Consider the following 27,267-nt stretch of genomic DNA (forward strand, 5'->3'; position numbering starts at 1 on the left):
GTCGCACGAAGCGCCTGCAGTTATAAACAACCTAATGAAAATGGCTCCCATGTTTTGGAAAGTGAATTGACCTCCAGTACGATCTAGTGTTAGTATCCTCCATGTTTCCGCGCTGTGCCTGCCAACTAGCACAACTCATGTGCAGGAAAAGATAAACAATGCAAAACAGTTTAATTTTAGATGGCCGAACGTTGACACACTGCGCACGATTGGCAGATTTTTTAGAGCGCTGGTAAATGTTCTTTTGGCGCAGTTTGGTCAAGTGTGAACTGGAATGGAGCTAAAAGAAAATGTTGATGCAAAGTTAAGACATAAGTAAAAATATGTTGCCAAGTAAAACACGACGTCAAATGTTTTTGCAGTGCAAAAGTGCGACCTCGCCAGAAGGATTCCACAACACAAGTGGCTAGTCGTTAGCATTGAAGCTACATCCACAAGCTCGGTCGAGTGTTCGCAGAAAAAAAAAACACTTATGGGGACTGTCGTGGTACTACGAGACGTAACGGTGCCTCGCGATTGCTGTCTGTCTCTTGCAGCAAGCCGAAGCGGCCGTGAGCTCACTCAGGTAGCCTTCTCCGCGCACTTGTGTAAAGTGTACTGAGGAAGGACCGACCGAGTGAGTGAGCCTTCCGCCCGTGTGCACTTCCCCCACCTTCTCTCTCCCTCTCACTCGCTCCAGCCGGCTAGCCGCAGCGTTAGTCCGCTACATAAAATGAAGCGACCAGAAGCATTACGGGAAGCTGCCGTGGGGCTCTTTGGATTTTGCTGATGTATGAGGAGACGCTTTTGTTTTTGTAAGGTCAGTGGCGTCAATTGGGACTTTCCCCAACTTGCCGTGGCAAGCGTAAATCGAGACACACTAACCCTGACCTTAGACCGGGTAATGTTGGCTCCGCTCTCGGTAGCATTTAGCTGTTAGCTTGTAGCAGATGACGCGGTCTACTTGCTGGGGAAGTAGCCGTGTTACCTGGGCGCTAACTTCGGCTTGGTTTATGTTCCTTGGTGACGGCGTTCGGAGTGTTTTAGTTGAAGTTAGCAGGTGTCAATTCCAGAAGTGAATGTGGTTATGCATGCGACTAAGCGTAGTTCTCGCAGTTTTGACTCTTCGGGACACTTAGCTGCTACGTCACCATCGCTAGTTGTTCGATTTTCCGTTTCAGTCCGTCGCTAGGGATGTGGACTAGGCTATTTGCTGGACCCGTACGAAGCCCTCAAATCGGTGTTTACATTGAGTAATGATTCATATGGCTGTTACCATCCAGCCGTGTTATGTTTTCTCTGCAAGATATTGTTTACGATGTTCTTTGCGATTACCAGCACAATACGATCACCACGAAAGTTAATTTGTTTTTACTTTCAGTGTCAAACCAGGCTGCTGTTTTGCCATCACTCACCACTTTCGCGAGACACTACCGAATGCGTTTTCGAATCCAAAGCTTACGAATTAACTAGCTTTTCAATCCCCCATCATGTTCTGTCGTTATCGTGGAGTATTTCGACTTGTCCCATTTTATTCGATGTCGCCTCTCCGCTCTTCCGCCAAATTTCCTCTATTGTTCATCTTTTGATTTTTGGACTAACCAAATAGCGTTCATCAAAGTTAAGCCCAAGGTGGTGTTTTGTTTTTAAAATATTCTGCTGACATGTGCAGTGTTGTGTATACACGTGATATTCTTCTCGCATTCTATAATGTTTAGATCTCCGATGCATGACAAACACGTGAAAGACATTCGTCCGTCCACCAGGTTTTTTTCCCAAAATGCGGTGTTTGTAAATGGCAGCACATGATGAATATTTACTTGGAAACTATTTGTTCTGTAACTTAACATAGTTGCAGCACACATTATATCACACTGCTGGCGTCGCGCACGTTCATTTGTTGTTTTTTCCCCCTGCCATTGGAAGACTATCATCATGCGAGCACACATTGGGGACTCTGCCATGTTATTATTCGGCTTAGACGGGACTGCGTGCTAAAAGTCGCTTTCCATCGTCATTGACGGTTCGTAGAATGCAAGATCGCTGGCCAAACACGACCCACGCTACGGTTCCGTGTTATTTGTCGTGTTGCAGAAACAATGGCGAGGCCGTCGTTTGATTTACTGTACTGTTCCAAGTCGATGGCGTGAAGCTCCAAGCGGAACTTTAGTGTGAGCGACTTTGTTTCCGCACGACAACAAAAGCGCTGCAACAGGAAGCTTGTAACGCGGAAGTTGTCTTTTCTTTGTGTATCTTCAATATAGGCAATCTTTTTTTTGGAAGGTGGAGGCATATCTGAAACGCCCCAGTTAGTTGTTACGACATATCATGTTCAGTTTGTGCTGGCATCTAACCGGTTTGCAATATGCATTGCTGAGTGAATAAGCACTTTATGTGTTAATTCCGGTGTATCAACTTCCTGCATCACTCGCGCTCATTTGCTCAATTTTCAAGTACACTCGATTGCATTAATGCCCGTGTTGGTCAATGACTCACGCCAAGCTACATTACTTTGGGACAAAACTGGATGCATTTATGTATAAGGTGGTTGGTACGGAGTAATTATTTTTTGTGTTGTTTTAACATGGATTGTAATAAACATTTGCATTTTAAGACGGGAGAATCTGCATGTTCTTGCTGTATGGATGGGAAGTCATCCATTTTATTTATTGTGTCATTATCTAGCTGTCGCTTTTGTTACTGTGATAGACATGTTGCGGACGTCATAGTAATATGATTTCAGGAGGTTGTTATTCTACTTAGTAGTCGTGGTATTGCATTATTTTAAGACATCTGTATTGTGACACCGCAGATCTCTGTCAAGGAGGTCAAAGTCAGTTTGGGGGATGGACGAGCAGAAGTCAAACTGCGACGAAAGCGACTCTGAGCCAGCAGGTAATTTCTTCAGTCAGAATTTCTTAGAATCACATCTGCCGTATTTTGCACTGTGAAATTATGCGTTCACCTCTGCGACTGTCATGGTAATTGCTACACAATAATATATATTATTGTACAATGAATCAAATGGAAAGGGTTCACCTCAATTCAGTGGCAATAAAAGAAATAATGATCATATCTTCCTATCGTGCTCGTTTCTGGAAAATGCGTTGTCCTGTCCTCAAAAAAATATGCCATCATGACGGTCAGTATTTGAATGTATTTTTCAGCTGATGACAACGCTCCCGCTCGACAAGTCGTCTCCTCTGAGGGAGAGCCCCAAGCTCTTCTCACTGCTGAGGATGTGTCGGCTCCAACCGCCGCATCTTCAAGTCCACCTGAGTATGTTCCTTCTTCGCTTTGCTCGCCGGCGCCGCTTCCCGTTGACAATATTGAACACGGAGTCTTTGCTCGTGTTTTGAGTAGGGAGAACGTGAGGGCTTGTGCTCTTTGCAATTGCGTGGAGCGCAGCCTTCACGGACAACGGGAACTGCGACACTTTGAGTCGACTTCAGAACTGCCAACCCTCCGACCGTCTTCTTCTCGGCCGCCACCGCCCGGAAATGATGAATTGTCTTCCATTGGATTTTCGGACACCCCCTCCCTGGCGTCACTATTTGATGACTCAGGTTAATTTCCAGACAACAGTTGCTCCCTGAAATTTCCAGATGATGACCTAATGATGCTGTTTGGAATGCAGGAGCTTGTTGGGTTCATCACTGGTGTGCGGTGTGGTCAGAAGGAGTGCAACGAACGGACGACGGCGGCGGCGGCTTGGTGAACGTCGACAAGGCTGTTATCTCAGGGACGCAGCGGGTAAGTCTATTAAGTGGATTCAGTGTCAAAAGATGAGAACGTCATGTCACACCTGTGGACGACGGTTTTTCTTTCAGCTTTGTGAATACTGCAAAAGGCTGGGCGCAACCATTCGATGCCATGCCGAGGGCTGTTCAACCTTTTACCACTTCCCATGTGCAGCGGCTAGTGGTTCCTTCCAATCCATGAAGCAGCTGGCCCTTCTCTGTCCGCAGCACATAGACCAAGCCCAAGACTTGGGTAAGAAGCATCTTTCTTCATGCCGTCAATTTGAAATTAAGGCTTCAGTTGTGGTTTGCCCACCAGTCGGAGCCGCCGGCGTTAGCCATGATGTTCATTCCATTTTGACTTTCACAGCAGGGGAAGAGTCTTGGTGCGCCGTGTGTGACCTAGCAGGGGCGCTCACAGACTTGCTGTTCTGTACGGGCTGCGGGCTACATTATCACGCGGCCTGTTTAGAAATCGGGGCCACGCCCATACAGCGGGCGGGGTGGCAATGCCCGGAGTGTAAAGTGTGCCAGACCTGCCGGTGAGTTCCAATGCATTAACATGCAACGTGTTTTCTTGGGATGTCACGCCACTCATTTGCCTCGCTCTGATTCTCCAGACAACCAGGTGAAGACTCCAAAATGTTAGTATGTGATGCCTGTGATAAGGGCTACCACACCTTCTGCCTGCAGCCCGCCATGGATTCTCTCCCCACGGATCCGTGGAAATGCAGAGTAAGTCATCTTCGTCGTCTGTTAAATGTGGACCCTTCCTTTTGAAAAAAATGAGTTTCAAGCATTTGCAGGAAAGATCTCGGGCTACGTCGATCAAGTTTTTCTCTCCGCTATGTCAACCCTTTCAGAGGTGCCGCGTTTGTATGGAGTGTGGCGTTCGTGGACTGGTTTTGCCGGGCTCGGCGCAGTGGTTTGACAACTACGCCGTGTGCGAGGCCTGCCGGCGCCAGCGCGGTGCCGTCTGCGGCGTATGCGGCAAAGCTGCGCGCCCATCCGTGGCTCTTCAGTGCTGTGCCCTGTGCCACAGGTTTGTTCGGCGATCACACGCACACTTCTCCTCTGTGGTTTCTTTCAGTCAAAATATCTTTTATTCTCTCAGGTGGGTGCACAGAGAGTGCGCGCTGCCGGACGTCAAGAGCGTTTGCCTGCATTGCAAGGACGATCGACATCACCGTCTCACCGACACCCAAGCAGCTGAAACTCAAAGCGCAGAGGTCACGGAAGATCCCGAGGGGCAGCTACAGTTGGTGGAGATGACCGTCCAGACGGAGGCTGACGTGACGACGGAAGAGCAGACAGACGCGATACGAGGACAGCCGCCGGGAACGCCAGATGTGGGCGTGGCGGGCGCCGCCACAGCGGAGGAAGTGACACCCATGGACCTAGGTCAGTCCCTGCCCATCACAATTAGTAATTCCAAAGTCTGACTTACACACGAGACTTGGATAGAAAACATGAAATATGAAATTCATTTTTTTTATAAAAACCTACCACAGCAGTTTAGCTAGCCAATAATATAAAACCATTCTTGTCGCTGCTGAGATTTGCAGTCTTGTTAAAAATATAAATATTGCTCCACAGGAAAAAAAATAATCTGTGTCTAGTTGCAGGGTTTAGCTTTTTCAGCTGGGCGAGGCACCAGCACACCCATCCGTCCACTTAGTGAGGATATGATCCATTAATGACGGATGGATCCTTTTGGTTTTGACAATCGGGCACCACGGTATTTTGCAGGCGCACAATAGTGGCACAATTCACAGAGAAAAAAAAAGTTTCTTCTGTGTAAAGTCCGTAGTCTTTATAAAATAAACAGATCTTGACCAGTTTTTTCCTTCTATGTAGATGCAGAAGCTAATACTCTTGGGCCAGCGGATGTAGGCGACAAATTCTCAGAGGAGAAGCTGAAGATAGAAAAAGCCGAGTGCATTTCAGAGTGGTCTCCAGGTAGGAAGGGCCAACTGTTGACCTACATACTTGTGCGTGGACAAAAAGCCGGCCGGCTGTGGCTAATGAAAGATTTGTAAGTGATTCAAGTAATAACATGCATTCCTTAATCCTAGCTGAAGAGTGCTCGAGCAAACAGGGCGCCCCTTGTCTACCTACTGATGAAAGGCCAGCAGAAGAGGCGGTCGGCCGTGTGATCCGAGCTGCCTCCCAGAGCTCCGCTGCCGCGAGATGCTCTCCAAATCCCCAAGTAGAAGAAGAAACACTGGAGGGCCCTGAAAATATGGAGGTGGACAAGGAGGAGACTCTTCTTTCTGCGGATAAGCCTCTATTAATAAAGACTGCTTGCGGTGGATTCCAAAGCGTGCAATCATTCAGTAAGACGTCGCCCGAGTCGTCACCTCCTCCGGCATCTCTCGACAAAGCTGACGAGCGGGACATGAGTCCGTGCCGGACGCGCCGGGCGTCGTCAGACACCCAAGACGGACGCTCGATTGGCAACGCGGAGGAGAGGCTGCTACCTCACTCTGAAGACGAGGAGGAGGATGATGAAGATGACGACGAGCCAATGAGAAGAGACGGGCACGATGTGGATATACAGGAGGATGAGGTGAAGCCGGAATTGCTGCTGGATGATATGTCCAATGAGAGCAGCAGTGGTTTCCTGGGCTCTCCCGGGGAAGCGGACGCTCACCTTTCTATGGAGCTTGGCCGCTCCGAAACGGATGACTCGCTTCCCTTTGAACCCCTGGGAATTCACGCCGAGAAGGTGAAGCGCCGGGGCTCCCCTGGCCGCTCAAGGGTCAAACAGGTCAGTGGATTTTCTTGCGTACCTTGTGTTGGTTTCCACCATTGGAGACTCACCGTGTGGTCTTCTCAGGGTCGAAGCAATAGTTTCCCCGGGAAGCGCAGACCGCGAGGAGGCGGCGGAGGGCGAGGGCGGGGTGGCAGGTCTCGCCTCAAAGCCATGGCCTCTTGCATCGACGCCTTCTTGGTGAGTTCTGCGTCCCAAATCATACGGCAAAAACATCACTTTAACTTTTTTAATTTTTTATTTGTCCAGCTAAGCATGACCACCGAGTCTGGAATAAGTAAAGAGGAAGATGACGAGGAAGACGACACCATGCAGAACACAGTGGTTCTTTTTTCAAACACTGACAAATTCGTCCTGCTCCAGGTATGGCGCCTTCATTTAAAATGCATTAATTTAAATTTTTACGTCACAGTTGCTAATGCTCTTTTTTTTTCTTTCTGCTTTGTTTCAGGATATGTGTGTGGTGTGCGGCAGTTTCGGAAAGGGTGCGGAGGGGCAGTTATTGGCCTGCGCGCAGTGTGCTCAGTGTTACCATCCTTACTGTGTGAACAGCAAAGTACATCCAACTCCTTCAATTCGTTTTCCCATTGCTTTATAAGTGGAGGTAAAGCAAACATGATCTTTTTCTAGATCACAAAGACGATGCTGCGCAAGGGCTGGCGCTGTTTGGAATGCATCGTGTGCGAAGTATGCGGAAAGGCTTCGGACCCTTCCCGTCTGCTGCTGTGCGACGACTGCGACGTCAGCTATCACACCTACTGCTTGGACCCGCCCCTGCACACAGTACCCAAGGGAGGCTGGAAATGCAAATGGTAAAGAAAAAAAAAAAATCTTTGAAAGCTTTGTTCATCCTTGTAACTTTGAATGAGGTCGAATGGAAATGAATTCCTGGAAATTTGCATGTTATGTAAAACAGCATTAGCTATTCAGAGGCGATTGTCGTCAAAGACAAATCGTTACTCATTCTCATTGGTGCACTTTTTCTTTTGGACTCCTTGGATGGATTAATTTCGTCGGTGTGATTTTCCAAGGTGCGTGTGCTGTGTGCAATGCGGGTCCAACTCGCCGGGTTTCCACTGCGAGTGGCAGAATAACTACACCCACTGCGGACCCTGCGCCAGCCTCGTCACCTGTCCGGTTTGCAGAGAGAACTTCATGGAGGAGGAGCTGCTCCTGCAGTGTCAGCACTGTGACCGGTAGGTGGCGCTCACGAGAAGTCAATTGAATCAAATGAAATAATGATGACGTCTTTCGGATATGTTTTCCTCCATAAATGAGTTTATTCCAAATGTCATGTGACTCTTTAAAGATGGGTGCATGCGGTCTGCGAGAGTTTATATACCGAGGACGAAGTGGAACAAGCGTCTGATGAGGGCTTTGCGTGTACGTCATGCAGCCCGTATGTTCCCAAACCTGTGGGTGAGTCTGAAGCACACGCAAATGACAGAATGTTCTGGCATTGTTGCTGGATGAAACGTGGACATGATTTTCTGTGTTTGTTTTTTTTTTCCCCACCGTAGTTGAGTCGGCCATCATGGCTTCGATTAGGATTAAAGAGCCAGGTTAGTGAAATGCGTGGCCATTTTTTTTTTTTTTTCTTCTCTCGATTGTTTCTCACCTGGTGAATTTTACAGAGCCGCAGTTCTACCGCTTGGAAGGTGTTTGGCTGACCGAATCGGGGATGTCCCTGCTGCGGACCATCTCCATGTCTCCCTTGCTGAAGAGACGGCAGCGTCGGTCTCGCCTCGGCACTTTGTGTTGTGAAGGTGGAGGCCCTGATGGAATGGACGTGAGGGAGGAAGGCGAAGGGGAAGAGGGAAAAGGTTGGATAATTTTCGCCGCATCGATTAGCGTCCGACCAGCCGTATTTGCGTTAGAAACGAGCTGCCATTTTTTTTTTTTTTTTTGTTCATTGATTTATTTGATCTATCCAGTCTGTGGGGAGTCTATGGATTGTGACACGAAGATGGAGAATCCCGGAAGCCCTGACAGAGAAGGTGGCGTTGATGGAGGCGCAGACGGCTTGGCTGAATGCGATGTTCTCAAAGGTGGCGTAGACGATACAGAAGATGGCAAAAAAAGAAAACGGAAACCCTACAGGCCCGGTAGGCTCACTTTTTATTATTATTTTTTTTTTGAAAGCTAGATTTAACACATTCTTTCGAGTATGTTTGACGTGAATTTGTGGCGTTAGGAATCGGAGGCTTCATGGTGCGACAAAGGAAGTGTCACACACGCTTGAAGAAAGAGTTTTTTGCCCAGCTGGCTGGAGAGACTACGTTGGACGGGCACCCAATAGAGAGAACCATCGAAGAGGGTCAGTAGAAAAAATGAATTTTCATGTCAAAGTGTGCAATGCAATCATGATCATTTTTTTTTTATGTCTTAATTGTCGCTGAAGTAGGACCCCACCCTGACACGGATAACATCATGGACCCTAAACCGTTAGAGGGGGAGGAACAGGCGAAGAAACGTCGAGGACGAAAGAAAAGCAAACTCGAAGACATGTTTCCAGCGTATCTCCAGGTTTGTTGGTCTGTCTCGGTTTTCGTCCTTGCGTGAAATCCATGTGTGCAATGTTTTTATTTTTTTTTTCTGCAGGAAGCTTTCTTTGGAAAGACGCTTATCGATTTGAGTAAGAAGGCCGTATTGACGAGCCCGGGGCAGAGGCCAGCTGCATGCATTCTTCAACCTCCATTACCGCCGCCGTCCGCTTGCAAAACGACTTCCCCGGAAAGTAAGAAAACGACTTGAGCGCATAATTTAACGACAAACGAGTATGCATTCCCGTGTGACCTTTTTCTCCGTCTCGCTAGCCGAGGCCAAGGATGGGTTGGTGCGTCATCTCAAGCAAGAGGGGCGTGAGGCCCCGCTGGCTCAGGGAGAAGGTGCAGGTTAGGAACCGAAACACTTCCACACGCGGCTTACTCGGGAACTGGATTGTCAAGACCCGTCCGTCCTTTTTCAGGAGTCTCTGCGCCATCCTCAACACCCAAGGACCTAGGGTCAACCGACCCTCGTGGCTTTGATGCGGACAAACGTGAAGGTAATCGTTGTCGCCGAGCCCGGCAAATATTTCCGAGGCGTTGAACCCTGTCTTCACGTTAGGTCTTCCACAAGGAGTAGAGAATCAGGATTCGGAGCAGTTTTTCCGGAAGGTGCTAGGAGTGTCTGAAGGCTCCACCTTGGAGGGTATGAAGCCCATCTCAGATGGCAATAAGGGAGAACTCAATTGTGGCGCCCTACCACAGAAAGCTCTCCTCTCAGGTGCGTAGAGCGGGACACCTGCACTTGCATCGGAACTGTGATCATTTGAAGCTCGGATTTGAAATTTACGTCTTTTGTAGGTTCTCTGCCCTCAGCTGGAGTCATGGACGCGTTCCCCGCCCTTTCTCAGTCACCCTTCTTTGACATGCGGTAGGGAGAGCTACCTTTCTTATTTAGCTATGGACAATGCATGATTTATTTTTGAATCGTGAAGATCTTCAACCTGTTGAATTGTGTTCAGGGAAAAAGGAGGGATGTTCAGCCCAAACGGCGGCGAGGAGAGTCCTTGGGCTACCCCGTCTACCCCGGCGACTCCTTCCTCGCCACCGACCCCCACCGAGGCGGAAGGCGACGGGCTGTCCTACAACCAGCGCAGTCTCCAGCGATGGGAGAAAGACGAGGAGCTGGGAGAACTCTCCACCATTTCTCCCGTGCTTTACGCTAACAGCAACTTTCCCACTCTCAAACAGGACTACCCAGGTGTGTGTGGGAAACGATCATCATTTGATGAACGTTGTTTCTGCTCGAAGGTGTTAGATATATGTCTCATATTTTTTCCCAGACTGGGCGAGTCGCTGTAAGCAAATCATGAAGATCTGGAGAAAAGTGTCCGCAGCTGACAAGGTTCCTTATCTGGTACGTTTTTCTTAACAACAAAAAAAAAAAAAAGTTGTATTTGATTACATTTTGCCAAAATGTATTTCTTTCTGGGCTGCAATGGATTTGATTTAGCATGCTTTTATTTCAACAGCAAAAGGCCAAAGACAACCGAGCAGCTCAGAGGATCAACAAGGCACAGAAGGTGAGTTAAAGCTTCTCGTAGCAGCGGCAAATGAAAGTTGGAAGCTTTGTAATCGCAACCTTTTCTCTCTCGTTTCTCCTTTTCCGACCTCGTAGCAGGCCGAGAGTCAGATGTGTCGACCCGTGAAGGCAGAGCCAGTGCGTATTAAAGGGGAAAGACCCAGTTTACACCTGCAGATCCCCCCGCCTTCCGGATCGACGTCCATGTCGTCTCAGCCCAGCTCGGCGGAAAGCCCCTTTCCTTTCCCCCCGGATTCGGGATCCTCCTCTGTCTTTTTCTCAGATGGTTTCACAAAGACGCCGGGATCGGCCGAAATCCGGACGGATCCTTTTGCCAAGCTCCCGCCTCAGTCGCCACGTTGTCACTCCCACCCACCGACTCCTTTATCCTATGCCGGGGCAAGTCCCGTACAGGCGTCCTCCTCAGGTTATTCCGCTTCCGGCCCACAGGGTCCTCCTCCTCAGGGACGGCCAGCTAGTCTTGGCCCCTTTGACATGCAAGCAGGGACTTCAGGAGCCACCAGACGGGCTCAGCAGGTTGACCCCTATTTCAGACCGCAGTTACAGCATCCACAGGGTCATTTGTCACAATCTCAGCAAGGCTCACAAGAGTCCCTCACAGCTCTAGCGAGTCCTCATTCAAGAAGTGCCGGCATGGGCATCGAGTCCCCCATTTTCTCGCCGCCGCATAACACACACTACGGAGACCCTCAAAGAACTCTGCAGACGGAATACGTTTCATCCCCGGTACCGTCGCTCGCCTCCTCGCCCGCCAGCCAGTATCAGGCGGATATGAGCGCACCTTCTCCTCGCACCGCTCCCGTCGGAAGACCCGACCTCGCCGCCGGGTCCCCTGCTGGGATGCTGGAGTCCGGGGATGGACTATTTAAGGCGCCCTTGACACCACGGATGCACCAAGGGGACGGCACGACGCTTCCTTCTGGAGCCTCCCCGAGCCACCCCTCTGAAGGCTACAGGCAGTCGCCCTCTCACCCTTTCTCCGACCACCCCAATCAGTCTTCACTCGCTCCCAAGTTGCAGTCAGGTGACGCCGGTTGTCTCGGAGCCCAGAGACACCCTGTAACGCAACAGGAAATGTGCTCCAGGGTTCCCTCCAGCCCGCAATCCCAGGGCAGCTGTCAGTCCCCCCACACGCCCGGAGGCCTCTCCAACGATGCCTATTCCGCACAGTCTCCCGCCACCCCACGTTTCCAGTCCCCGGATCACTCTTCGCAGCCACCTTCCAGGCCACAGTCCCGAGACCCATTCGTCAGTGTCCACAAACCGCCCCCCCGCCCCACGTCTGCTGCACCAGATGGAACCGCAAGTTTCAAAAGCTCACCTAATCCAAATCAGTCCCCTCAATTACATTCCAGCGGTAGTCCCATCGGGGATTCCCTATCTGGCAAACCCTCAGCGCCCCCACCTCCGTTTGGTCCTAGCGCAGGGACTACTCAGATATCCCAACAGCAGGCACCGGGTCAGCCGCAGCAAACGCAGCCGACGGCAATCGCAGACATCTACGCTTCAAGACCGATTTCTGGATCTCAAGAAGTGGCGGCTGTCCGCCCTCAAGATCCACCTCATCAGCCATCCTTGCCGGGCACTCAAGAAATGTCCGACGTGTCGGCGGTGCAAGACCCTGCACTGGTGGGCCTGAGTCCTTCAGAGCTGGAGAAGCACAGACAGGTATTCAAGTATTGGACAAAAAAAAAAAAAGAAAGGTTCTTGTCCTCCTCCCGTTTGTTGTTGTTAATTGATGTGTTATCTCGTTTAGCGTCAGAGATTGAGGGAATTTCTCATCAGACAACAAATGCAACGCAACACCATGCGACAAGAAAAGGAGGCAGCTGCAGCTGCTGCAGGCAACGCATCTCCGGGATGGCCAGGAGCTGAGACGGCTGCTTTTCAACAAGATAAGATCCACAGAGCACCGCCGCCTTATCCACAGGTGCAGTGAAAGCTTTGCTATCTCAATGCTGTCATGCTGGGAAGTCTCAAGCAAGGGGTCACCAAAAAAAAAAACATTACAATTCAGTTTTTTTTTTTTTTTTTTAGACTTCATGAGTTGACTTGTCTGGTAACTCTAATGCCATTCATCCAAAATAAGGAAGTAAAAATTTACTATTTGAATGAAGCTATTGACACACGTCTGCTGTCTTCTTGAATTAGGATCGTGTGGCTGTGAACACGGGGGCCGCTCAGGCCGCTGCTCTGGGAAAGATGCCCGTGAATGCCAGCGGCTTGGGTGACAAGCTCATTTGCCCACCATCCGCAGGAAACCCCGCCATCATGGATCCGAGCGCACTCAGGTATGCCCTCAAGCAGTCAGCTTAGCAAAATTGGTCAGAAATATCACTCAACTTTTTACATCTCTGTCCTTCAGGCCATGCGGGCCCAACAAGCCTCACGGCATGTTTCCTCGTCCACCGTTCCCTCCTCAGTGGCATGCCACTGCAGGACCAAGGAGGTTCCCCCACCCTGGTGTGGACGCTATGGCCATAAGACATAATCTCACTTCTCCTGTCAACATCCAGGCTATGGAAGCTATGGGTCACCCTCACCCTATCATACCGGGGCGTGGAGGGGAGAATATGCAACCAATGGGCCAAGGACCCCCTCCGCAGTTTATCGAATTAAGACACAACTCGCAGAGGCCGCCGCTCCGACCCCAGTTTATGCCTCGCGGACCTCAGCCCAGACAGCGTCTGTTTGTCCCCCAAGACATGCCAGCGCCTTACGTTCAGCAGCAGCAGCATCCCGGAGCACTCGCCGGTGCTGTTCCATCTCAGGGGGGTATGGACTCCCAATTGAAATTACAGCAGAACGAATTGTCGGCTTTATTACCTCAGCAGTCTGCAGTCCCGGGAGCGCAGCAGCCCCAGGCGGTACTTTCGAGTCCCACCACTCCCAGCGCCGGACATCGGCAGCTCTCACAACCGAGCCTCGTCACAGAGCAAAACCAAGAACACAATGAGGCGCTACCGGAGCCTGACCTCGAGGGCCTCGGGGTTGCCCCGGGCGAGGCCGGTGTGGAGGATGAAGAGGATTTAGCTCTTGACTTGGACCCAGATAAAGGAGATGACGAATTGGGAAACCTGGACAACCTGGAAACTAATGATCCACATCTCGATGACTTGCTTAATAGTGACGAGTTCGACCTGCTTGCTTACACTGACCCCGAACTAGACCAAGGAGACCCCAAGGATGGTTTCTCGGACCAGCTGCGTTTAGTCGAAGCGGAAAGCGAAACCCCTTCATCGGCCTCTGGGTCTGCCGTGGTGGAACAAGTCAAGTTAGAGTCTGGCCAGAGGTCCCTCTCGACGACACCGGCCTCGCCGGGAAGGTCATCCACCCAAAGGCCGCCCTCTCCGAACACAGCTGCGAACGCCAAGGTCAAAGTCGAACGTCTCACCCCCCAGCTCCTGTCAGGACAGAATACCGTTAAAGATGAAATTTCTTTACTGCTGGGTGGGAACGCAACTTCGGCCTTGCCAGCGCAGCAGGAGCACCCGTCAGCTTCTCTCAGTTCTGTTCGTTTAGGGGGGCTTCCATACGCTCTTCAAGGACAGGACGGACCCTTACCTTTTCCCGCGGTGGCCGCGCATGCCGACATCGGAGACGACGCGCTCGACCTGCCCGACGTTGGAGGACAACACTCTGCTGCTGTCGACTTGGCAAAGGTCGAAAGCTCGTTGGATGGCGAGTTGCCTCTCTTGATACAAGATCTTCTGGAACATGAGAAGAAGGAGCAGCAGAAGCAACAACAGCAGCAGCAACAACAGCTTAGCTCCCTTCACCAGGGAGGCATGGCGCCTCATTTTCCCTGCCAGCAGTCAAACTCCCAAGCGCCCGTACCGTTAATGGTGCCGCAACACCACCGTCCGCCATCTCAAGCCGCAATGGCCCCGCCCGGCATGGCGCCGCGTGCTCCGCTCATGGCGCCGCATCAACAACGGCTTTTGGGAAGCGCTATGGCGCCGTCGCCTCACATGGCCATGAGCCAGCAGCAAGCGATGGTGAAAATGGGGCAGCCAGGAATGCATGGAGGGCTTAATCATCCACCCCAGCAACCTGTGATGAAGCAGTCGCCCCTGGCTAACAATTTCTTCCCAGACAAAGGTAACCACCTTTATCAATGATTCTGCAATAATTGATTTTTTGACATACTGTATCAACCGATATTGCTTTGGTTGCGTTTTGCAGATTTAGACAAATTTGCCGCCGATGACATCATGGATCCCATCGCCAAGGCAAAGATGGTGGCCCTTAAGGGTATCAAGAGAGTGTTGGCACAGGACCCCATGGTTGTGCCCCCGGGCATCAACAGGTATTTAAAAGGAGTTTTGTTTTAATCTGTAAATCTGCTTTTCTGTCTTCATTTGTTTTTTGTAGAATAGTAAGCACAATTTCCAAAAAAAGCTTTGTGCTAGGCTGAGAACTGTGTTGAGTTGCATGTTTTGCTTTCTTCTCAGGCAACAGGTTTCTCTACTTGCTCAAAGACTGTCATCTGCTTCAGGCACAGAGCCAGCTCAAATGCCAACCGTGCCTCCAAAGGTAAGCTGTGACTCTTGTTTGTCATTTGATGACATGACCCATTGGATTCTTGTTACCTTCAGGAAGGAGAAAGCAGTGATCCCACCCAGTCGAGAACAAACCCTCCTCCGTTTGTTCAAGGAATCATCAGTATGTCCTACACTGCCGGTTCTTCGTTATTTGTAATGTACCTTTGAAGTGTAAATGTCTAAGGTCATTTTTCCGGTTTCAGATAATTCCGAACAGCACCAGTACGAGGAATGGCTTGTTCACACCCAGCAGTTACTCCAGATGCAGTTGAAATTTTTAGAAGAGCAAATCGGGGTCCATCGGAAATCTCGTAAGGCACTTTGCGCTAAGCAACGCACTGCAAAGAAAGCCGGCCGAGAATTCGCGGAGTCCGACGCTGAGAAACTCAAGTTGGTCACTGAAGAGCAGAGCAAAATTCAGAAACAGCTTGACCAGGTAAGTACATTTCAAAACATATTTATTCTTTTTTTTTTTTTTATCATTAAAAATACCAACAAGTATTTTTTTTACTCCAGGTACGGAAGCAGCAGAAGGAGCACACCAATCTCATTGCTGAGTATAGAAGCAAGCAACAGCAGCAGCAGCAGCAACAACAAGGTCCAGGTCTTCTAGCTCCTGGACATTCTGCACAGGGAACCCCACCTCACATGTTTCCCAAGTTACCTGGCCAGATGGTGATGGGCCAACAGGGAAATCCAGTCATAAGCCAGCACCACGGTATGGTTCCCCAAGGTGGAATGCCCGTCCGGATGCCGCAAGGTCAGCCTTTTATGGGACGAGCCCAACCTCAGCTTCCGGTGGCTCTCGGAGCCAACGGTGCTCGGCCCGCGTGTCCCCCCGGCGCCCCGGCGGGATTCTTCCCACCGGGGCCAGCTGGAATGCAAGGTGCTGACCCCAGGCTTCTCCAAGAAAGACAGCTTCAGCATAGGATGCACATGGCAAAGCTCCAGCAGCAACAGCAAGCCATGATGGGCCAGCAGCAACACCGAAATCCACAGTCGGCCTTGATGACCCCGACGCAGCCGGCCTTGATGGGGAATCCACTCGGATCGCAGCAACAGGAGATGTTAGCCGGGAATCAGCAGAACATAGCTCAGGTTCCACAAGTAATGGGCGCAGGTCAACCTGGGGCTCCACCGCCACAGAACTTTAACACTGGCCAGCCCAATAACCAGGCTCCAGCCATGGTGGCATCCCAGCCCGTGCTGCCAGGGACTCAGCCAGTTACGCAACAACAGAGAACCCCGATGATGGGTCAGCAGGGAATGAATGTATCTCCGGGTCACGCGATTCTCGGGGGTCCCCCGGCTCAGCAGGCTCAGCTGACTCAACAGCAACAACAACAAAACATTCTGGCACAACGGGTGTTTTCTTCTCAGCAGCAGCAGAACGTCGCCAAAACATTTGCTCAACAACCGATGACGCAGCAAAGGCAACCGACGCCATTGATGAGCCAATCGGGCCACGAGCAAGGAAGACTTTCCCAACCCTCGACGCCACAAATGGGGTCATCCCCTTCAACGGGTACGAGCACGCCTCAGCCCTTAGGAGCTTCGGAGAGTCAAATGGTGGAGACGAAAGATGGAGACAATCTCAGCGGGGATAACCAAACTCCATCGCAGCATAGTGGATCGTCCACCCCCAATCACGTAAGCCAGGGAGGCTCTGCAAATGATCCCCAAGCTGATTTGGGGCCACAAGCACCTCATCAGCAGCAGCAGCATCAAGACCAGACGTATTCCATGCAGCAACAACCGTCACTTCCTGATCAACAAAGCAGTTTGATGGGAAATCAACAGGCGGGTGTGGCTCAGCAACATCAACTACCTGCTGCTGCGCTACAGAGGCAAGATTCGGGGAGTTCTGACAAGCCCACCTTGATGGTGGTTAAACAAGAAGGGACATCTGCGGATTTCTTAGCCCAGCAGCAGCAGCTGCAGCAGCAACGGCTACAACCAGTTCCGAATATCACGCAGCAATCTCCAGACATCCAGCAACAGTCTGTCCTCATGAATCATCCTCAACAGCAAAGCCTCATGGCACAGCAGCAAAAGCAGCAGGCCATGATGGCCATGATGAGAGCTCAGCAGCCAGGCGGGATGGTGCAGCAGAGGCCCGGGCTTCCAGCTGCAGCCGCACGCACCCCCATCAACCTCCAGGTGCAGGCTATCATTGCACAAAATCCACACTTGCGCAATCTTCCCCCCAATCAACAACTGCAACACATCCAAGCCATGCTTGCCCAGAGACAGGGACCTGGGATGCTCCGGATGCCCATGGGTCAGGGACCCCAAAGTCAGTTGAGACATCACGCCTTACCCGGACAGGCGCCGCACGCTGCAAAACAAATGCCGAGAATGGAAGGGCAACACGTTCCGTTTGGCGCCATGGGGAAGCCGGGAGCCATGTGCGCTCAGCAACAGACCGCCCCTCCTCACTTTCAGCCCGGACCCATGGGACCGCAAATGGGCCAGGCTATACAACATCCGGTTATGAGGGGGCAGCTACTGGTGCCGCGCTCTCCTGTGGACCACAGCCGCATGATCAGGCCCACATCGCCACGTCAGTCGCTACCCGCGCACCCCGGCGATCTCAGAAGCCCGCTAGGCCAAGTTGTCGGGATGCGCCCGCCCACCCCGAACCAGCACCAGCAGCTAACAACAGCAGCGGGGATCCGTACGCAAGGATCCCCTTCTCACGCGTGTTCCCCGAGAGGTTCTTTCGGCATGAGCCCCACCCACCCCACCTCCCCGCACCCGGCCCACGTCTCTTCGCCTTCGTTAGCCGACGGCCGAGCCGGAAGGGGAAGTCCGTACGGTCAAGTCAAGGCGTCTCCACTCAGGTCACCGGGAGCCAAGACTCCGTTCGAGTGCGCAGGGTTGAAAGTGGAATCGCAGATGCCGTCGCTCGGCGAAGCGCCGATTCCAAACGGTCCGCAGACGGAATCGTACGCTCGACAACAGTCGCCGCATGTTGCAGACGGCCGCGATCCTCACCCGCTGCGTGGCTCCACGCAAGGGGACCTGTGCAAGTTGACCCTGCAGAACATTAAACAGGAACCAAGGGAGGTGCACTGTGACGGCGCAGGAGAAACCGCATCTGGTGCCATCAAGCGAGAAGCCACGGGCGACTTGGTTTCTTCAGGGAGCAACTCTGCATTCATGAATGCAGATGACAGCAGATCTGAAACTGGACAACAATTGCTCCAGAAGCTCCTGAGAACAAAGAACCTTCAGCTTGCTGCCCAGAGGCCCTCTGATGGCATCCATAATGAGATCAATGGCCACATCAACAGCAAACTGGCAATGCTGGAACAGAAACTTCAAGGGACTCCACGAAATATGGAGGTCAGTTTTCTTTTCTTTTTTTTTTCTTCTTCACCAACATCTGTGGAGGAGTATATACTATATAGTTATTTTCTTGACACTCAGGATTTGCAGTCTATTAGCAAAAGAACTCCGGCACAAAAGCCAAAGCGCACTAATAAAGCACCTGGAGACCGGGGCTTCAACGCACGCAAGAAGAATAAGAAGGAAGAAGTTGGCAAAAGTGCTGAAGCACTCATAAAGCAACTCAAACAGGTACACGAATATTTCTCAAGTGATTGCTTCTGTACGGGCTGCTAATTGGACTTTTACTTTGCCAGGGTCTCTCTCTGCTGCCCCTGATGGAACCTTCCATCACAGCCAGCCTGGATCTCTTTGCTCCTTTTGGTAGCAGCCCGGCCAATGGGAAAGCCCAACTCAAAGGTTCCTTTGGAAACGCCATGCTCGACAACATCCCCGACTACTATTCTCAGTTAGTCACCAAGGTAAAGCCGAAGTCAAATGTCCGCTGTCGTCGTTTTGTTCGGGCCGTTGAACAAGGTAGGATGATCTTTCCTCACAGAGCAACCTCAGCAACCCGCCGACGCCTCCTTCCTCGCTGCCGCCGACGCCTCCGCCTTCTGTACAGCACAAGCTGCTGAATGGAGTGACTCCCGGGGAGGAACTTTCTCAGGGTCCGAAAAATGCAGATTTGAAAAACAAACACATAGGTAAAAACCCGGACGTTTGTTTTTAGTAGTTGCCCGAAATCTCAGTTTTTAAATGTTCTTAATTTGTTTGTGTGTGCAGAAGCGGTTAGCGAGGAGACAAAGAGCGTGGACATCCTCGCCGCGCTTCCCACTCCGCCACATAACCAGAACGAGGACATCAGGTACAGCGAGGGCTTCTTTGCTGCCATCTCGCATGTTCCTATGCTCTGAAGAAAAACGATAATTTTTTTTGGGACAGGATGGAAAGCGACGATGAGGACGCCCCAGACAGCATCATTCCAGCGTCCTCCCCGGAGAGTAACGTCGGAGAAGAAACTCCGCGCTTCCCTCGCCTGCGGGAGCCGAAGGAAGAGGAGACGGAGAGGGCCATCTCACCTGTCATTCCTCTCATTCCTCGCACGGCCATCCCAGGTAAAAAAAAAGATGATGTGTCTTCAAGTATCATGGAGAAGCTTTCAGAGTGCCGGAAATTCTACAACGCCTTGTTCTCGCATGGCAGCCTTCTCGGAGAGCAAACCATTTGAAGCGGCGGACGGGCGAGCGGGTTCCATCTCCAATCGCTGGGATAAGGCCAAAAGTAACGAGGTGGCCGTCACCTTCACGTTGTCCTCCATGGCAGCCAAGGTACGACCGGATTCCGACCATCTCGTCCCCGCTCGCATAGCTGACTGAAAAGTTTTCTCAGAAACTGAACGACGTGATGGCGGCAACGGCCCGGCTGCTCAAGATAAGGATGCCGGGGTCATACGAGGTGACCTTCCCTTCTCAGAACCCCGGAGTGGATGATCCTGGAAAAGGGCCCGGACAGTCAGGTAGGCTCTTCTTGGAAATCCAGCGTACTTGATCATTGAGCTCAGCTGATTCTTTCCGTCGTGTCTTCCAAGGTGCCTTGTGTCTTAAGGACAACGCCTCATCCGGTCAGGACGAGTGGTTACGGCAATTTGACGTGTCTCTGCCTGGCTGCACGTTGAAGAAGCAAGTGGACATTCTGGCACTGATCAAACAGGTCAGTGGAAGCTCACTTGGATCAGCTAGCGCAAGTTTGACTTTTTATCTGATCGCATTTGCTTTCAGGAATTCCCGGCCAACGACGACAAAACAGTCCAGCACTGTTATACCACCAACGTAAACGACTTGGATGTACGCCACCTTCCCATCATACCGGTGGAGGAATCCCCGCCTCCGTCGCCATCCCCTCCTCGTCCTTCGACCCCAGCTCCGCTTCCGACCAACGAGGTGGAACCTTCCAAAAAGCCGGGCGTAAAAGTCTCATCCCCTTCGCCCGCCTCTCCGCCCGCTGTTCAGATCAAGATGGAGCCGGAAAGCGACGACTCGACGCCGTCGACACTCGCCGCTCCAGAGACGACCTCCGCGGCTCCACCAGAAGAGCCCCTAACGCTCGTTGCCAAGAAGGAGGAAGCGGTCGGCGATCCCCTCACGGCGGATCCCGCCAGCCCGTCGGAGTCCTCTCTCAAGGTGGTGAAGCAACGCAGGCCTCTCTCTCCCGACGAGGAGCTCTTAGTCCCCCATGTGAAAAAATGGAAGGGCATTCGCTGGAAGCGGCTGCAGATCGTCATCTCCATCCGCAAGGGCGGCTCCAAGAAGGAGAGCGGCCGCGAGGTGTTGGAGCTGATGGAGCGCCTCCGCATTACCCTGCGACCCGAGAGGTTGCCGCGCGATAAGCGCAAGTGCTGCTTCTGCCACGAGCAAGGCGACGGCGCCACGGACGGACCGGCCCGCTTGCTCAACATCGACGTGGACCTGTGGGTGCACCTCAACTGCGCTTTATGGTCCACCGAAGTATACGAGACGCAAGGAGGCGCGCTGATCAATGTGGAGGTGGCGCTGCGTCGCGGCTTGCGCACCCTGTGCGCGTGCTGCCAGAAAACGGGCGCCACCAACAGCTGCAACCGACTGCGCTGCCCAAACGTCTACCACTTTGCCTGCGCCATCCGCGCCCGCTGCATGTTCTTCAAAGACAAAACCATGCTGTGCACCCAGCACAAGCTCAAGGGCCCCAGCGAAGACGAGCTCTGCTCTTTCGCCGTCTTACGGCGGGTCTACATCGAACGTGACGAAGTCAAGCAGATAGCCAGTATTTTACAGCGAGGGGACCGCGTCCATCTCTTCCGCGTCGGCGGCCTGATTTTCCACGCCGTCGGGCAGCTGCTCCCTTCCCAAATGGCCGTCTTCCACTCGCCCACCGCCATCTTCCCCGTGGGCTACGAGGCCACGCGGATCTACTGGAGCACGCGCGTGCCCAACAAGCGTTGCCGCTACCGTTGTCGCATCGGCGAGGACGACGGCCGCCCCTTGTTTGAAGTGCGCGTTCTGGAACACGGCATGGAGGATTTGCAGTACCGTGACATGACGCCGCAGGGTAAGACTCCAAATACACTCCATCTCCACTTCCCCCCGTGGCGGAGACTAAACGTTTCATCCCGTTTCTCGGTAGGAATCTGGGAACAGGTGGTTCACAAGGTTGCCAAACTGCGAGATGAGTCTTCCATGTTGAAGCTGTTCACCGAACACGTCAAAGGAGAAGAAATGTTTGGCCTCACCATTCACGCTGTCATGCGCATCACTGAGTCGGTAAGAAGCCAAATATTTGGAGCTACTGAGTGGTTAGCACATCCATCTCACAGTTGGAAGCTTCTCCGTTAAAATCTCAGTGACACGGTCATGTTGGCCAAAGCACATTGAACACCATTTTCTCACTTTTCTGGTATCGCAGTTGCCCGGCGTGGAGAACTGCCACAACTACCAGTTCCGATACGGCCGTCACCCGCTGATGGAGCTCCCTCTGATGATTAATCCCACCGGTTGTGCTCGCTCCGAGCCCAAAGTGCCCACACAGTGCAAAAGGTACGTTTGGCCTACGTTGCGGCCCTTTTTTCTGGTCAAAGAGGCCATCACCTTTTTTTTTTTTTTTTGTGTAGCGCTACTGAGCGCTTTTCTTTTCCGTCTGTGCCCAGGCCGCACACCTTGAACAGCACCAGCGTGTCCAAGGCCTACCAGAGCACCTTCACCTGCGAGATGAACACGCCGTACAGCAAGCAGTTCGTCCACTCCAAGTCCTCGCAGTATCGGCGCCTGAAGACCGAGTGGAAGAACAACGTGTACCTGGCTCGCTCTCGCATTCAGGGCTTAGGTCTGTACGCCGCCAAAGATCTGGAGAAGCACACCATGGTCATCGAGTACATCGGCACCGTCATCCGCAATGAGGTGGCCAACCGCCGGGAGAAGATTTACGAGTTGCAGGTACGTGCCACGCCCGAGGTTGCGCCGCCACTAAATGACCCAAAAGCCCTTCGGCTCATCTTCTGCCTTTGTCCCAGAACCGTGGCATCTACATGTTCCGCATCAATAATGAGCAGGTGATTGACGCCACTCTGACCGGCGGCCCGGCTCGGTAAGCAATCCTGACGACGAGTTAGCTTAGCAAAAATAGTGAGGTAGCTAAGACATTTAGCATCTGAGGGCCATCATAGGTCTTAAATGATTGTATGATTGTCTTATATTATTACATAATCAGCCAGTAAAAACTTTTACTCAGTACGGTTTCATTTTTTAAAGGGGTAACAAAAACGCCTGCAATATTTAATTTAGTTTGCAATTACAGGACTTTTTATTTTAATGCGGAACGTTAAGTGATTTAAATTCTGATGTTCAGCCTTCAACCATATTAGTTTCATCTCATAAAAGTTGCCAAAGTGGAGCTGCAACACATACAAACAGTATGGTGTGTAATTCTCCATACTATGTAGTTCCCCAACAGATCCAACAGGTGGCACTGCAGAGAACAAAGCTGGTCAAAATCTTGTGCGCCTGTGAATTTGCTGCAAAATCATGTCATTCCGTTTTGCGTCGCCCCTGTTTAATTTTCACCATTTCTTCTCCACGGCAGCTATGTCAACCATTCCTGCGCTCCCAACTGCGTGGCTGAAGTTGTGACGTTCGACAAGGAGGACAAGATCATCATCATCTCCAGCCGTAGAATCCCCAAAGGAGAGGAGGTATTTGCTGCTTTCACTCAGGAGGCCTTCATGTTCCAGGTTATGTTCTCGGTCTCCATGTCATCTTGATGCGCTTGTCGTGTTTTACGCTCAAGAACACGTTAGCGACATGTTTGACGACATGACGTAAATGCAAATGCGCCGGCGATTGGCTTTTCAATGAAAGCCCTTACTGCGACCGACGCGTGAGCGGACATGTTTGTGCATTGCAGCTGACCTACGACTACCAGTTTGACTTCGAGGACGACCAGCACAAGATCCCGTGCCACTGCGGAGCCTGGAATTGCCGCAAGTGGATGAACTGAGACGAAAGAAGGAAGGAAGGAAGGAAGGAGCCATGGCCTCCTTTCTGCACCAAAGCCTATTTTTGTTTGTTTGTTTTTAAACTTGACTTTGCCAGTGCATAAGCTGCTCTCCCCCAAGCGGAGGAAGGCTGGCCTCCATCTTGGGACGACTCCGAGTGACAGTAGAGCATGTAGCCAAAGGTTTGACGAGCATTAATCATCGCAGCAACACCTCCCTTCTTGATGGTGGACACCACAGCAATGGGGCGGGCATTTTTTTTCCCCCCACAATCACAGTTTTTGCTTGGCCCTTTAAGAAAAAAGATTGGGAACAATCATGACAACAAGCGCCACGCATCAACAAAGAAAGAAGCCATTTTAAAACCCTACAAATGAACTCGTAATGCATTTCTACTTTGGACCTACAGTACTTCCCATCTCACTTGCGATCACACCGCCGCCCCTGACAAAAAGGCACCCCTGCCCCTCCGCCCTGCCCTGCCCCTCCGCCCTTCCCCGCCCCCTCATAGAATCATCAATAAAGACGACGCCGACGTTGGCAAGCGAGACAATCTTGGTTGAATATGAACTGTTAGTGACACCGGAGGCGCCCCGGTGCGCAGTCCGAAAAGGTTCGTCGGACCCGGTCTACCTCATTGATCGAAGCGGGGAAGTGACCGCTTTGTAAAGAAAAAAAAAACGACATAACTGTTGACTGCTACTGTGGAATGGAAGTGGGGTCGGGAGGGGCCGTTCTTGGACAAGCAGGGAATCTTAAGCAGCAGGTTTGCTCCGTCTACTCTATGCTGATGATCATTTACGACACGGAGCCCACCTGATGATGATTATTATTCGTGACTTATTTATACAGAGGAAGTGTTTTTGATAAGCATTACAACTAAAAGGCAATCAGAAGCTCAGCATCGCATCCCGCCTGCCAACGCATCATCCATCTCGATCCCCTTCGTCTTCTTCTTGTCCGCCGCCGGCGGACGCACGCACGACTACTAAAATGTCCTCTTTCAATCAATCACGCTCACATCCTCCGTCGGATTTTGCGGAAAAAAAAACATTCTACTGTTGTGGGTCTTCCTTTTGCCTGAGTGCAGCCTGCGGCGTTTCTACTTCCCACGTGCATGTGTGTGTGTGTGCGTGTGTGTGTGTGCTTTTCTAGCGCCGGTCCTGTCCTCCAGGCTCAACCGATGGCAGGGAAAGACTAATTGGATAAAAGGGCATTTGTTTCCTCGTCTACCTGAGAGTCGAAAGGAAAAAAAAAAAAAAAAGTCTTTAAAGGGAGCTTTACTAAAAACATCCCTCACTGCTATGTTACCCCTTCCTTCCCCAGGAAAAAAAAAGAAAAACCCAAACACCTCACAGGATGAAAAGTAAAATGCAAACTTGTACAAATGTATATAACGGTTTATGCATTTGGGGCCTGCGTAGCCAGCAAGTCTCTTTGTAATCAAGAAATTGTAGAGATGGAAGAAAGACAAAAATCAACCACTGGATATCATTTTAACAAAAAGCTGTACATAGGTATAAATATATGTAAAATGGCAAACTAATATCTTTATGTATATGAACCAGAGTGTTTTTTTTGCATCAACCTGTTTTTCTATTGGTGTTTTTTGCTATAAGCTCTCAGTTTGTCGAAAATTAAAACAAGGCGGTAAGAGGAGAAGCCCGAGGCGATGACATAAAGAAATGCACGTGACACAAGACAGCGGGTGGTGCATCGCGTTTGTATTTATGTAATTTTGTTTTGTATTTATGCTTACCAAATCATGTTCCATTTTTGCCTCCAATTGGATGACTCCCCTTCCCCCCGAATGGAAGCTTTTTCTTCTTATCTTTGTATCTTCCCTCTAGAAGTGAATGTGTCGTGAAATGGTTACTTGGCCTCATGTGTGGAATAATCCCAAAATCCACCCCAGACTTAACCCGGTAATGAATTGCACTCTTATGAATCTATCTATCTAGCTATCTATATATAATGGAGAAGTTTGCTCAAGTGGTAGATATTGATTAAGTATCCCAAGCAGTGATTCTACATGTGTGTTTGCAATGTTCCTATTTCAAGGGAAGCCCATCATGAGACCTAAAGCCTCTCACTGGATTTGAGACATTTTCAACTATTCTGAAATCTTAATTTAAGTTTTCTTCATATCTTATAATTTAAAACGTTTGCTCAAATTGAAGTTGTTGTTTTTTTTTTTCTTAACCTCACCTACTTTTTTTAAAAAGATGTTGCATCTGTACAGCAGATATACTTTTAGGGACGACAAATAAATATATTGATTTTTATTGTAAGTGGCATGTTTTGTAAGAATATTCTTTCGAATTGTACAGATTTTTTTCCCCCCTTCAGGAAGCCAGAGGTTTCTTTATATACAGTTTCCCACTCCTTTGATGCCCCCTCATATTGGTCTGCTTTTGTTTCTTGTAAACAGAAATAAAAATGCATTTTAAATATGTGCACTTTTCATTTTTTTTCCCATTCTAGCAATAGTTTTAATATTGGAAAAATATATTTTTATGAGTTCCTTCATTCTTTAGCCAGCGTGGCTGTACAGTGTACAGTAATTTGTGTAAAAATAAAGTTCAGCTCTTATGTGTTTTAAATAAAATGTAAAAATCCCCTCTGGTGAAAGTGACGTCACAGTTGCTCACGTAACGACCAATCACGGCCCAGCTTGCAAATGACCGGACTGAGAAAACAGGTGAGCCGTAATGGTCATTTTCAGTGGACAGGAAGTAGCAAAATGGCCGACCCCAATACCTGACGTTAATCAAAACAGGTAGATTTTTTTTTACACGTCATTCATATGCTACAAACGCAGTTTCAACCAAAATGCGGTGTATAAATTCTCTTAAAATTGAGTTGACCGTCCTTTTAGATTCAATTAACGACCACCCCCGAAAAAAAAGAAGAAAATTGTCTGCTACTCAAGTGAAATTCGCTGGACGCGGACAACGGGACCTGACTGAAATAAGCATTTTCAAGGCGGACTTTAAAAAGAAAAAAAAAAATGGATATTGAAAGGATAAATCGGACGTTTGCAGCTGGCTGGTTTGTTTCAACCGCTCAAACCTCACTGCTTGGACGGATGGATGGATGGGGTTCGTCTACAAAGAAGCATCGCTGGTGAGTACCATGTTTTTATAAAACGATTGTGCATTGTTATATCAAACGTTTTTTATTTAGTGCCGATCCTACTTTGAATATTCCCCGCTCAGTGACGATTTATGTGGGTGTGATTAATTGTTGCGACTGGCTGGCGACCAGTTCAAGGTGTAGTCTTCCTTTCACCCGAACATATTTTATTTTTACACGTGTATTAGTTTGCCAGCAAAAAGATTCCAGAAGCCAGTCAACTTAAGAAAAAAAAAAGGAATTTATTGTATATCATCTATATACAGTCATCCTGAAAACATTTTCACAACATGATCTTTCTATCTCGAAATATTACACATAGACAGAATGTCCAATAGCCGTGTATGCATGGCAATAAAAACAAAACACGGACAGGGCCGTTGTACATTTTGCACAATCTGTCTCCCGTCTCTCCCCGGCTGCATGCATGACAGACACCAACATGGAATGGACGCAAACAAACATGGACACACAGATTCCTGATTGTGGCCGAGGCCAACAAAATGAATGAGAAACATGCAGCTCGACTTTGGCAGCCAATCCAGGAACTACTTTTGACATCATGCTTCTCCGCTTTTGCATTCAAACCGGTTCCAGAAGTTTAGGTGGCTCCCTAAAAGTATTCCAGTGTCAGTAAGAGGAGGTGTTTTT

The 27,267-nt window shown here is 50.2% G+C and overlaps 1 protein-coding gene across 4 annotated transcripts; it reads left to right on the plus strand.

The window, feature by feature from the left end:
- Positions 1-641: 641 nt before the first annotated feature.
- On the plus strand, positions 642-25,936 carry kmt2d (lysine (K)-specific methyltransferase 2D). 4 transcript variants are annotated; one of them, XM_049755837.2, is made up of 55 exons: positions 642-799; positions 2,792-2,874; positions 3,147-3,258; positions 3,343-3,545; positions 3,617-3,732; positions 3,810-3,972; positions 4,090-4,261; positions 4,340-4,454; positions 4,583-4,761; positions 4,834-5,120; positions 5,577-5,678; positions 5,795-6,489; positions 6,559-6,672; positions 6,742-6,855; positions 6,944-7,048; positions 7,123-7,304; positions 7,524-7,688; positions 7,802-7,911; positions 8,013-8,054; positions 8,127-8,315; positions 8,427-8,597; positions 8,687-8,809; positions 8,894-9,018; positions 9,094-9,229; positions 9,309-9,386; positions 9,461-9,538; positions 9,601-9,759; positions 9,840-9,909; positions 10,001-10,239; positions 10,322-10,395; positions 10,511-10,561; positions 10,657-12,249; positions 12,338-12,511; positions 12,733-12,872; positions 12,947-14,682; positions 14,767-14,890; positions 15,036-15,117; positions 15,180-15,246; positions 15,329-15,561; positions 15,642-18,473; positions 18,558-18,707; positions 18,773-18,937; positions 19,015-19,162; positions 19,242-19,323; positions 19,401-19,573; positions 19,662-19,786; positions 19,848-19,974; positions 20,047-20,168; positions 20,237-21,542; positions 21,618-21,754; positions 21,897-22,027; positions 22,102-22,423; positions 22,501-22,574; positions 23,070-23,178; positions 23,391-25,936. In XM_049755837.2, the coding sequence occupies exons 2-55, from the start codon at positions 2,826-2,828 to the stop codon at positions 23,481-23,483; spliced, it is 14,763 nt and encodes a 4,920-aa protein (XP_049611794.1). In that variant the 5' UTR covers positions 642-799; positions 2,792-2,825; the 3' UTR covers positions 23,484-25,936. The 4 variants fall into 4 exon arrangements, with proteins under 4 accessions (XP_049611794.1, XP_049611796.1, XP_049611795.1 ...); XM_049755839.2 differs by having other exon boundaries at positions 22,138-22,423; XM_049755838.2 differs by having other exon boundaries at positions 8,897-9,018.
- The last annotated feature ends 1,331 nt before the right edge of the window (positions 25,937-27,267 follow it).

The sequence above is a fragment of the Syngnathus scovelli genome, chromosome 2 (assembly GCF_024217435.2).
Source record: "Syngnathus scovelli strain Florida chromosome 2, RoL_Ssco_1.2, whole genome shotgun sequence".
In the NCBI taxonomy this organism is placed as follows: Eukaryota; Metazoa; Chordata; class Actinopteri; order Syngnathiformes; family Syngnathidae; genus Syngnathus; species Syngnathus scovelli.